Genomic DNA, 13,410 nt, shown 5'->3' with positions numbered 1-13,410 from the left:
CACATGTGCAAGCTAGCGCTGGACAGGAACTTCAAAAGAGATGAGCATAAAATGTTGCGCATGCGCAAGTTGTGATTAAATAGCAATCAGAGGACATGGATAGCAGAACTGCTGTAGGGCACCTTATAGGAGAAGTATCAACACTACGATGAAGGAAGAATCTGGCAACTTAGATTCTAATGCAATGTGGGAGAGAAAATACAAAGGAAAGAAATGTGCCATGGAGCTGATGCATATGTATCCATTGAGGCTACGTGATACAGATGGAATAATACAGAGGCGGACCTATTAACTCTAAAGGCCATTATAAAGTTAGTGTTACTAGTCAATACTGAATATTGGGTGTATGTAAGGGAAATTAAAGGTGCCAGGTTGATATTGGAACAATTGTAGACTCACTGACAAGGGATATCTCAGGACCATCATTGAAGCAGCATACTGGAGAGCATTAAATAATAAACCAGAACCGAGGAACATCGAAGATGGAACCATAAAGCAACAAGGGAAAATAATTTCAAATACAGTTTCCTGACAAATTATACGGCAGGCCACATGAAAATCAGGAAATTCATTGAGAAATATTAGGACCTACTTTTAATGGATCCAATCCTAAACAAGGTGATTCTGCAAAGACCCGAACTATTAAGAGCATTGTTGTTCCAAGCAGTCTTGAAAAACTAACGAATGTGTACCTGGAAGTTTGGGGAGCACAAACAGTACCATGAAATGGAGAATTGTTGACTGCTTCAGATGTGGCAACAAATGCAAATTATGTGAAAACATGAATCATGGGGTGTCCTCGTACACGAGTAATAACACAGGAGAAACATTTCCTATAAGCTATAATATGGATTGCACCTCAGTTTGTGATCTATATGCTGGTGTGCAGTTGCAAACTACAGTACATAGGCAGGACTACCCATCAGCTGAGAAATAGGATGAATAGTCACTGTTACAATATAACCCATAACTTTGCGAAACACAGTGTATCACGCCATACCACGGAGTACCAGAATAGCAATTTCCTAACTTTTACAGTAACAGCATTAGAACAAAACACGAACACACGAGACCAGAGTAGAATAGAGAGCAAGGAAAGAGAAAGAAGAAAGAAAAGGTAGAAAGAACCAGATATTATCAAGGAGGGTTCCAATCTGTGAAACGATCCCACGGCTCCCACACAAAGAGAAATAACGGCACAGTGTCATTCAAGGAAGTAGTGAGAGACTCGAGAGCGCATTTCACGTACACGAGCAATAAGGTCAACCTCGGACAGTGGTGTAGTATTCTTCTAGTACTTGGCAATAAGCGCTTTAGCAGCAAGGACTATGGGGGAGATTTATCAAAACCTGTGCAGAGGAAAAGTTGCTGAGTTGCCCATAGCAACCAATCAGATCGCTTCTTTCATTTTGCAGAGCCTTTTCAAAAATGAAAGAAGAAATGTTATTGATTGCTATGGGCAACTGGTCAGCTTTTTCTCTGCACTGGTTTTGATAAATCTCCCCCTATAAGCATAAAAAGCTTGAATAGCTTCTTCAAAAGGCCCTATAAAAGAGATGTAGGAGATAGACAAGGGGGTCTAGTGGAACAGTGACACCCAAGACAGCAGAGAAGAGCCTCTGAACTACTCCCCAGAAACCCACTACAACAGGACAGGACCAAAAGATATGAAAAACAGTACTCAGTCCCACCCCACAACGCCAGCATTGGGGAGGAATAGTTGGGTTCAGCTTGTTCAAGAGTTCCGGAGTGTGGTACCATCTCATTAGCATTTTGAATACGGTCGCCTTATAGGCTGTACAAATAGAAGCTTTGGAGGCCCATTCCCATATCACCTGCCACTGAAGTAGAGAAATAGAAGTGTGAAGGGCTTCCTCCCAGCGCTGCATATAGCGGTGGGACAGAGTCTCACCACCTGGGGGTAAAAGTGAAATAGAATAAATATCATTAAGAAGTCCCTTCACCTGAGGCCCATTCCGACACAGCCGCTCAAAATGGGAGATGATACATACAGCTAAATTATCCCTTCTAGAAGATAGATAATGTCAAAGCTGCTGGTAGTGAAGTTCCTCAGATGGGGGGGAGATTCTTGCGAGAGGTCAATTGTTCAAAGGATAGAAGGGTGCGAGAAAGGGGGATCTACCACATCTCTCCCACATTGCATTAGAATCGAAGTGGCAAGATTCAACTTTTATTGTATTGTAGTGTCGATACTTCTCCTATAAGGTACCCCACAGCAGTTCTGCTATCCATATTTAATCACAACTCGTGCATGTGCGAATACTTACGTTCCTCTCTTTTGAAGTTCCTGTCCAGCGCTAGCTTGCACATGTGATACTATAACATTCCCGGCCCTATAGAGTTTTTATTTTATCCATAACCCTCTGGTACCACTTGGGACATACAGGCTAATCAGCAATAGTAAAGTTCATTATTACATATAACAATTCTCTCTTTTTATCCAAAACTTTTACGCACAACTGCATGAATGGATTAGTGTTTGTTTACACTGCATGTCATCTCTTTGCGCTTTGATGACGATTGTTCATTGCTACCTGCCAATCACTGTTTTTTAGCGCCCTTTTGTATTTAAATAGTGTGCTGTTTTATTATGTGTGTGTAAGCCTTTTAACTTTACTGGCTAATCAATAAAGATACAGATTTCCAAGCTTCACTTATCAAGATTATTTTCAAGACAGTTCGCGCGGACGAGCCCAGTGCCATTAGCTTATACATGACCTAACATGAGAGAAACAGCTGTACTGAAAATCTCATAAATGTCTAAACTAAGATACAAACAAGTATTGGCTTCCTCTTGGAAGGTCAATGCTGATGTATTTATTTGGCTCTTAATACAAGGTTTTGTTTTATGGTACATCATATTACTTTACCTACAATTGGCTCATCCTTTTGTGGACTGTGCATATATTTGCTGTTTTAATTAGGTTTAATACATTACCAAACATTTATGTATACTGCAAGAACGAAAGCTGTCAAAGGCTAATATAGATTTTTCAAGTTATTGAATTACATTTATAAAAATATAACACTGCAAAGTATATTAATTTAGCAAAGCAAACGGAACTATATTAAATTAACTATTAAGACTTCCTGCACAACTAATCCTATTAATACGTGCTTGGCTAACTAGTTTACTGAGGACATGGAGACTACAGATACAGATAACTTAAAGGGATTTGAAGACATTCTCTTTTGTTCTTAAGTTATAATACATGTATACAATGTGTTGGTCAAGAGGCCTAAACAGGAAACTACAAAATATCTATCCAGTGTTACACTGGTATCTGCTATGTCTACTCACTGGCAAAGGTAACGCTGTCTTTAGCTCAGCATGAAAACAAGTATAATAGGTCAATATAATGGGTGCACGTAATGCACTCTTGTTTAAACATGGACAGCTACAACTCCTCTTTAAAGATGTTGACCACTGTGTCCCTTAAAAAGTACCTCTCTTGATCTACCTTTATTTTTATTTTTATTTTTTGTTTTCTACCTTGATATTGTTCTGTATTTTGTCAGTCATATTCACAAACTGGAAAGGGGCATTCCCCAGCAGGCGTGACATCATCTGAAGTCATACAGGATATAACTTCCTTCCTCACTCTGCTACACTCAGCCCAGAGCAGTTCAGTGTGAGATGAGCTATGATTGTATAAGGCTACACCCCCCCCCCCCCCCTCAGCATTCCAGACTGCATTTCCTGATTTTGGACTTCTGCCAGGCCAGCAGCAGTCCAAAGTCTGTGCAATAGATGGGGGGGGGGGGGGAATGTGCTCTGGACAAGTAGGGAGAAACCTAGTGGCAGATTTTTTAAACACAGATAAAACCTAGAAAACGTCATTCTTTAAACAAAGTACATTAGAATTATTTTTTATTTACTATAAGGAGTACAATAGCAAAAATTAGTTTTAATGAGAGTGCCCATTTAAAATTAGCTGCAGGGTGGTCATCTGCTGAGGAACCTCTTAGTAAGTGTTCTGTTGTCATGCAGTGCAACCATAGGGCAACTAAAGCATTTCATAGTGCCAACTAAGAATAATAGGAACTACATTTAAGAGAACCTATCTCCGGAATAATGTATTGAGGCTATAGGTATTACTGCTAAAATGATATCACAGATGGAGAAATTGTACTACCTAAAACTTAACTTTTAATATATTCTGGATAAAAAATCTTTATCAAACAGACCATGGTGATATGAGACAAAGAACCTCAAATCCTCTTTCATGAAAATTCAGTGAGAGCAAGATACCATTATACATAGATACATAAACGATTGCCACTTGTCCCTACTCTGGAACTATCAACTGAGATAATTTATCTCACCTATCCACCACTAATAGTGCTTATATTGATGTTGTATGCTTAGTAAGGTATACCGTTGTCTACTTAGGAGTCCATTTGGACAGTATTTGTTTATATTATCACCTCAGATTTTGGTTCATCATATTAGCTAGTATGGTCTTCTCCATTTTTGCCGATGTTGTCCTTGTCCCCTCCTCCCTTTTGTTTAGCGTGTCTTGTACATTTCTGATCATGATGTCCACTCCTTATATGTAGGACTCTCCACCTATTTAGCTTTATCTATTAAAATGACAGTATTAACGATCATTTTGGTCCATATTTAGTATATTTTTATTATTGCATTATCCAATGTTATCTTTCATCTACATATGAGGATGTATTATATTGTATCACATGTATTTTTGAGCCTTTATCTGGTAACCTAGGATTATAGATGCCTAGTGTATATTTATCTTTTTATTTATTATCAAAGCGTGGGCTAGTCCTTATCTGAATACTTGCCTATTATCATAGTATTGAACACTGACTCAGTACCTGCGCAGACCCAGGGGATGGCCAATGTTAGTGGCCAGTCTGAATGATGCCGGCTCTGTGATCATGCGCAGCACCTGCGAAGACTGGAACTAATCATCAATGAGCCAGCGCTGCATCCGGCCTGAGATCATGTCAGCAGTTCCCGTCGGCCTGCTCTGCTGGCAAAAACCTTAGCTTATACAGTCATGGCTGTAAATGATGGCACCCCTGAAAATTTTCAAGAAAATTAAATATTTCTCACAGAAAGGGATTGCAGTAACACATGTTTCGTTATACACATGTTTATTCTCTTTGTGTGTATTGGAACTAAACCAAAAAAAGGGAGGAAAAAAAGCAAATTGGACGTAATGTCACACCAAACTCCAAAAATGGGCTGGACAAAATTATTGGCACCCTTATATTGGCACCCAAATATTAAATTTGGTTGCACACCCTTTGGAAAAAATAACTGAAATCAGTCGCTTCCTATAACTATCAATAAGCTTCTTACACCTCTCAGCCGGAATGTTGGACCACTCTTCCTTTGCAAACTGCTCCAGGTCTCTCTTATTGGAAGGGCGCCTTTTCCCAACAGCAATTTTAAAATCTCCCCACAGGTGTTCAATGGGATTTAGATCTGGACTCATTTCTGGCCACTTCAGAACTCTCCAGGGCTTTGTTGCCATCCATTCCTGGGTGCTTTATTATTTTTTTTAAACATTAACTTTTTATTAAGAAAACAGAAACATTTTGCAAGAACATGGAGGCTTATGCATCAAGGTCAAATTCGATAGGGACACAGCTCACACAAAAATGCACTCAGCAACTGGTAGGGGGCCCATCACTCTCAGGTCTGTATCAATACATTCTTGGTGCTTTTTGACGTATGTTTGGGGTCATTGTCCTGTTGGAAGACCCAAGATATCGGACGCAAACCCAGCTTTCTGACACTGGGCTGTACAGTGTGACCCAAAATCCGTTGGTAACCCTCAGATTTCATGATGCCTTGCACACATTCAAGGCACCAGTGCCAGAGGCAGCAAAGCAACCACAAAGCATAATTGAACCTCCACCATATTTCACTATAGGTACTGTGTTCTTTTGTTTGTAGGCCTCATTCCGTTTTCGGTACATAGTAGAATGATGTGCTTTACCAAAAAGCTCTATCTTGGTCTCATCTGTCCACAAGATGTTTTCCCAGATGTATTTTGGCTTTCTCAAGTTCATTTTGGCAAAATGTAGTCTTGCTTTTTTATGTCTCTGTGTCCGCAGTGGGGTCCTCCTGGGTCTCCTGCTATAGTGTTTCATTTCAATTAAATGTCGGATAGTTTGCGCTGACACTGATGCTCCCTGAGCCTGCAGGACTGCTTGAATATCTTTGGAACTTGTTTGGGGCTGCTTATCCACCATCCAGACTATCCTGCGTTGACACCTTTCATCAATTTTCCTCTCCCGTCCACACCCAGGGTGATTAGCTACAGTGCCATGGGTTGCAAACTTGATAATGTTGCGCATTGTGGACAAAGGCAAATCTAGATCTCTGGAGATGGACTTGTAATCTTGAGATTGTTGATATTTTTCCACAAACTTGGCTCTCAAGTCCATTTTTGGAGTTTGGTGAGACATTATGTCCAATTAGCTTTTTTTCCTCCCTTTTTTTGTTTAGTTCCAATACACACAAAGGGAATAAACATGTGTATAGCAAAACCTGTGTTACTGCAGTCCTTTTCTGTGAGAAATACTTTATTTTCTTGAAAAATTTCAGGGGTGCCAACATTTAGGGCCATGACATGTATGGCCAGTAGGACGCCGGCTACTATAAGTTGGCAAGGAGGGATCTATTACAACTGGAATCCGTACCAGCTGGTGCTGGGCTTCGGGGTACATGACACTGCACGATTACAGCTTAATGACTAAGAAGGGAATGGAGTGTCACCTGGTACCTGAGTGGGTGGTCCTGGGTGGACTGATTGTAACATTATCTAATGCTTTGTGTTTATCATATCTTATGCAAGATTCTTTATTATCTCTATTGTGTACCCCTTCTTTTTACATTCCTGATGAACCCCAATTACTTTATGGGGGGGAAAACGCTTCAGTTTTTTTGTAAAGCAAGGGAGGAGTGCCCGTGCAGTTATTAACAGTATCTATTCAGCATTGATCTTTGGTATAGGAAGAGATACACATATTCACAGTTTGGCTGTGCTAGTGGCACTCATTATGTATCTATGTATGATAGTATCTTGCTTTCACTGATTTTTTGTGAAAGAGGATTTGTGGTTCTTTGTCTCATATCCCCATGGTCAGATTGATGTAATTTTTTTATCTGGAATATGTTAAAAGTTAAGTTTTAGATATTACGTTTTCTCCATCTGTGATGTGAACTACATTTAGGCATAAATTAAATTTGAAGTGTCATGTAGAGGGAGAGGTGTTTTTTTTTTACCATTTGTTTCATGCATATGTAATCATGTCCTCTCATTTACTTCCAGGCTGGGCAGCTGCTCAGTACTACAATTTCCAGAATGCATTGCTCTATCTTAGCTATTCAATTTAAAACCCTCCCATTCTGCCTACTCCCCTCTCACAGTACTCCTGCCAGTTCTCTGCACAGAGCTGTTGTAGACTATTGAATCTGCAGCATCGGCTGTACACTATTTTCTGCTCCGCTGCCTGTGGCATTGTTCCGCACCAGGTATCATGCAATAAACAAACCTAATTATTTTCTTAAGGTTCCAATAAAAATATATATGTTTAGGTGTATATGACAGGGAGATGGTGTTGTAGGCTGCAAGGGGTTGGTCAGTGGTGGTGGTGACATCACTCAGGGTCGGGGCTTGAGCTTAAAGTAAAGATCCAGCCAAGCCTCCTTAGAAAGCAGGGGATGATGCATCATCTTGGGAGAGGAATAGGAGGTGAGGAGTTACTGAGGCAAAACAAAACTAAAAAGGAAAGAACTACACAACTTCCTGTCAGGGGTATTTCATGCAAATGATTCTGAAGCGAATATAATTAGATATAACTATATTATATATTAGGTACCGTATATATCTTGGGGTAGTTTTATTTATATTAATACAATTTTCTAATACCGGAATAACCTGTTAATTAATGATGTCCTTAATGACATACCTGCCTATTAATTTTGTTTTTTTTTCTAATTAACTATCTCAGTTAACTATTTCATATCATTTTGTGTCTGTAGCTCTTATGGAGATATGTGTTTCCATTATAAAGAATTACAATACCCTGTGTTTTCCGATCCTACTGTCCCCTACTTATAACTTTCCAAATTGAAGTTAGTAATAGGTAAGGGACATAAAAGAATAATTTCAGGACCAGACTACACAGGGTTTGTTTGCAGTCTATGACCAGGGAGACATGTCTGCATTTGGCCTGCTGATACAAAACAATAATTGATAAATATTTGATACATTTTTCATTCATTGGCTTGAATAACTAAAATATTGACATGCATGTTTTAAATGAACCCCAGTTCATCTTTGAGAACATTATTTAAATATTGTTTGATGCCTTTAAAAGTTTTTGTTTGCAGATCCCATTGTTTTATGGTGGGACTTGTAGACCATTTTGAAATAAATCAGGATCTGCCAATGCATATTAAATGCCTTTGGGAAAGCTTTAGCTACAGCTCTTGATATCCTCACCATTATTCTGCTGTTCAAATGCAAACTCCAAATCTTTGACTGGTTAATGAAAAATCATATTTCCTTTTCCAGGTATATAAGGGACCCAATACATCATACAGATACTCTGCCCTCCACTTGAACTGTGAATACCGATTCCGCGTATGTGCCATTCGCCAGTGCCAAGACGCTGCCGGACCTCAGGATTTGACTGGTCCTTACAGTGCCACAGTCCTCTTTATGTCACACAGGAACGAGTCACAAAGCAACACCAGCAAAGACATTACTGAACCCATAAGGACAACAAGGACGCTGAGTGACGAGCAGTGCGCTGCCGTCATCCTTGTGCTATTTGCTACATTCTCCATCCTGATTGCCTTCATCATCCAGTACTTTGTCATAAAGTGAAGGAAACCCATTTAGCTTTATCCTGATCCCTATACTTTATTTTTTTACTTTACATCTTCTAAAGAAAAACATACATTTTATTTTCCAAATTATTTTCCTTTTATTGAATACATGGTGGCATGTAGTACAGCATCAGGACTACTGTAGCATGTCATGTTGTCACTTCTGTCAGATACAAAGCTTGTACAGTCCTGACTGTACTGAAGGCACAAGCCAGACAGACCATGACTCCTATGCCACCCGGTGTGAAGTTTACACACCTCCAATGCTCCTCAGTTCTTTCATGGTTAAAGATTGACCTTGTGCAAGGATGACAGAGATTTATTTAAGGGTCACCTTAAGTGCTGCAAAAAAAATACATTGTAAAAGAAAAAGTGGGGGTGTTCTTCTCGTTGTACTTCTACCTCCTCTGTGTCTTAAATCTACCCTTTTTTGCTGCCTGTTGCGGTGCCCTCTCTGGCAGTAGCAGGGTATTAATTAATCTATATACAGTAATTTATCTCAACTCAGGCAGGAAATATAACTGGAATTTCTAGAATAGTATGTAATCCATAAACAAAAGAAAAAGAAAGTATTTATTGAAGATATTACAAATGGCACAACTGGTTTAATGTACCTAATGCTTCTCGATCAGAAGACTTATGCCTTGTAGAGATGTAATAGTCCTTTTTGAGGCTAAGCAGGTTTACATTTGCTTGCTTTTAGTGTGAGGCACTAACCCTTTATCTAAATGGATAGACAAAACGTGTAGAAAGGACTATTTCTGCTGATCAGAGTAAGACTGCCCTCTTATGGCAGGCCGATGCCTTAATGAGATGTTGTACAGTACGCTATATATTGTATTAGGTAGTAGGGCTAAAGATGAAAGGGGGAGATCCAGTTTTTGTCTGAAAACTAAGGTATCCAGTTTACAACTTGCTGATCTGCTCAGCACTGTGACATCCCCAGCCTGCTCACTTTCTGCATCTCATAACTTGGAAGTCATCTTCATTAAGATGGTTAACTGCTGCCAAACTAAAACCTCAACCACACTATGTACAGAGTAGATCTGGTGAGTGATGTCACTAGTAATACTAAGTCTAACTCAGCATCTAAGCATTGCAGGATATACAATGCTTCAACCCATGCAGCCATCCTGATTATAGTATTAGTAATACGGTTTATAAGATTCATGAAAAGAACCATTTCATTGTCAATCATTTTTTTTTCAAATGGAAATGTATTAGTCAGCACACTGAATAGAGTCCAGTCTATATAGGAAAGGAACATGGCTCACCAAGGTGTTTATACTATGGAATCCCCAGAAGTAAATATGGCGTCTGGAGATTCAGAGGGCGGCCAGTGCCAACTGAATCCACATACACAGCAATGTATTCTGTTAAAAGAATGAGCAAGATCATTCTTTTGAAGGCAGAATTTCAGCGGAAATTCCTTAGTGTGCACTGTGCATCAGAATCCTATTGAGAGCAATTTGCTTGGAAATTCCGATGTGTGAACCCAGCCTAAAGGTTTTATTCTTTGTTTGGTACAGGTTTTAGGCATTTCTTTGACTTAGTATTTTTTTTTGGACCTTCATCAGTTATTTGGATTAAGAAAATGAAATAGTACATCATGGACATTGTATGTCAAATGACATATAATACATTGATGAATTATCTGGGTTTAGGTATTGACACGCAATAGATACAAATGTACAAAAAAAAATACAAGGTCAAAGAAAACAAAATTGAAAGCAGTCAAAATAATAGTGCTATCATTTTTTCAATCTTTAAGTTCATACCAGTAAGTATTTAAGGCTAGGTTTATACTATGGAATCCCCAGAAGTAAATATGGCGTCTGGAGATTCAGAGGGCGGCCAGTGCCAACTGAATCCACATACACAGCAATGTATTCTGTTAAAAGAATGAGCAAGATCATTCTTTTGAAGGCAGAATTTCAGCGGAAATTCCTTAGTGTGCACTGTGCATCAGAATCCTATTGAGAGCAATTTGCTTGGAAATTCCGATGTGTGAACCCAGCCTAAAGGTTTTATTCTTTGTTTGGTACAGGTTTTAGGCATTTCTTTGACTTAGTATTTTTATTGGTATTTATGCTTGATTTTCCACCCTTACTTCAGTTTGGGAGTGAAAAACCACAATGCATGCTAGGTTGTCAGGATGCTGAATCACACAGTGGCCACTGTAAATGACTCTGCGATCAGCTGATAAAGTGCTTATACATCAGCTGATCACAGAGCTTTTGTGCGGTCCTAAAAATTGTTGGCAGCACTTTTACCCATGTAAACAGGGAATGTGCTGATCACCATAATGTAAGTCAAATTTAGCTGGTTTCTTTGTGAAGACTTTCACTTACAATAATTGCCCATTTATCGAGTGCCAACCGACTATTGATGCTCGTATCTGGTAGCGGTCTAGGTGTGTAAAAGGAGTCCTTGCCCATTAATATGTGTATAGTTATGATGTTTCATTTTATTTAGCTGCTACAATGACTGAAGTTCCAAAAAAAAGTCTAAATATGCTTCAGCGTCCTACGATTGCCTTAGCAAACTGCCAATCCCAACTTGCCTGCAGTTTTTCCCACTGCTGAACTTTAGTTGGAAGGGTCTTTCATTCTTCATACATTGAAGTACCCTTTATCAAACCCAAAGAAGGTATAAATGGTGCCACATTCCTATCATATACAGTTCCTGACTAGTTGTCTATTTGATATGGTTGATATTTTCTATGGAGAGTGAGAACTGGTAACAAATTATGTGTCCTATTCTCATATCCATAGATAGAGAGCCCAAATAATGTCCTCCTACCATGGGGGAGATCAGCCTTGTTCTAATCAGCAGAAATATCCAACTACATTTGCTTCTGTCTCTTTTGACCTCTTTGCCTGGGAAACCTGTGGCACATAGTTTTCTGGACTCCATGGAGGGCTTGAGGGTTAACAATTCAGATTACTCTTCGAAAATTCAGGTATGTCTTAGCACTTTTAGCTAACCAGTTTATAGGTTGATGGGCTACCACTAGTCTTACCGCTGTCCTACCATCGTGGCTGCCCCTTTTCATCGTGCTTCATCTCTAGAGTAGCCATGTTTAGTTTTCTTATCCCTTTTTGTTACCTCTCTCACCAAAATCTAAAGGCAAAATGTTGTAATTTGCACCGGAAACCTTTTTAAGCTGCTTTATTTCTTGGAGATAAACAAACTAATGTTTAATGTTTTGTCTGTCCTGAATTTGTACCAAATGGTTATTTGCATGTAGTCAGTGTTGCATAGAAGCACTTTGCTGTTTTCTCCTGTTCTGTGAGCTTGCGTATGTAAGTTCTATGATCTATGACCAGAATGAAGTATGATGTTGGGTACCCTTGTGCGGGTAACAATGAACTGCCAGCTTATATGATAAACCATATTCTAAACCTTACTGCTCACACTTCGTCTGTTCCTTCACCCATCCTGGACCTTTTTATTTATTATCCGCTATGTCAGGAGGTAGTGAATCACTATTGTTTTAGTTTTTTGGGATTGATTAGCATTTTAATGACAATAAGCACTTCTCTCAGATAAATAAGCGGCTAATTCGTGCTATTAAGATCTTTTCCAGAGCTGTTTCTACAGTAGTAATGGGCATGTATCGTAATTGTTTGTGTCAAATAATGTGTTTCTAGATTATTATTTTTTTGTTACAAATTTAAGTCCTCTAGTGGTAACAATGCTTTGTCCTATGATTCGTGATGCGTGTTTACCTTTTTTTTGTTATTTTTGCTTCCTTTGTCACCTTTTTATGTATCAGTTAATATGTTCTCACAGAAAATTATATATGAATATATTTTTTTCTAGAGCCTTCTGTATGTGCCATGTTCGGCCAGTATAAATGAGATTGTGTGTATTTGCCCAGACATTTCCACATGGTTGAATGTTTAAAATTAGGGTCACTCAGAGATGATCTATAGTGACTTGTTTTTCATAGAAAAATTCAAGATGAATTCCTATTTTTGATAGTAAATGTCATTTAATAGTGTATCTGCCACTGAGTCTCAGTGCAGATTTCTGCAGATATAAAAAAAAGAAAAAAAGAAAACAATTTTTAATCTAAACTTAATTTTACCTCATACACTGTACATTCCAAAAAAAGAAGAAAAAACGCTAAACTTTTTAAAATCTTATAGGTACACTACCAAACATATCACCATAAATTGCAAAATGTTGGACTTCATAAAAAGGAAAACATGTATAATCGCATAGAAATACATAAACAATGTAGCAAAATTCTATAAAATCTGTGGAAAATAAAAGTTGTATAATTCTTTCTCTTGTGTATCGGTTCTTATTACTTGTGATACTTTAAAAAAAAATTCTGCTCCTGCTCACTATGGTTTTTGTGTTATACAAGAAAAAAAGTCACCATTATGTTTGTGGGTTTAAGTTTTTTTTTTGTTTATTTATATGTGTTTGAAACTAGACAACCAGTCCATTAAGATTTACATAATCCATCATATTCCAAAGATAAAAATCTCAGTCTAAATGCT

General features: G+C 38.5%; 1 protein-coding gene across 7 annotated transcripts in view; it reads left to right on the top strand.

Moving 5' to 3' along the window:
- FNDC3A (fibronectin type III domain containing 3A) overlaps positions 1–13,186 on the top strand; it is a 316,088-nt gene extending 302,902 nt beyond the window's left edge. For all 7 annotated transcript variants that reach the window (XM_056562070.1, XM_056562071.1, XM_056562069.1 and 4 more), the window contains one exon: positions 8,580–13,186. In XM_056562070.1, coding sequence (XP_056418045.1) covers positions 8,580–8,894 — 315 coding nt within the window. In that variant the 3' untranslated portion in view covers positions 8,895–13,186. The remainder of the gene's footprint in view (positions 1–8,579) is intronic.
- The last annotated feature ends 224 nt before the right edge of the window (positions 13,187–13,410 follow it).

Source organism: Hyla sarda, chromosome 2 (assembly GCF_029499605.1).
Source record: "Hyla sarda isolate aHylSar1 chromosome 2, aHylSar1.hap1, whole genome shotgun sequence".
Lineage (NCBI taxonomy): Eukaryota > Metazoa > Chordata > Amphibia > Anura > Hylidae > Hyla > Hyla sarda.
The sequence above is the reverse complement of the archived record's forward strand: the minus strand, read 5'-3'. Positions and strand labels throughout refer to the sequence as shown.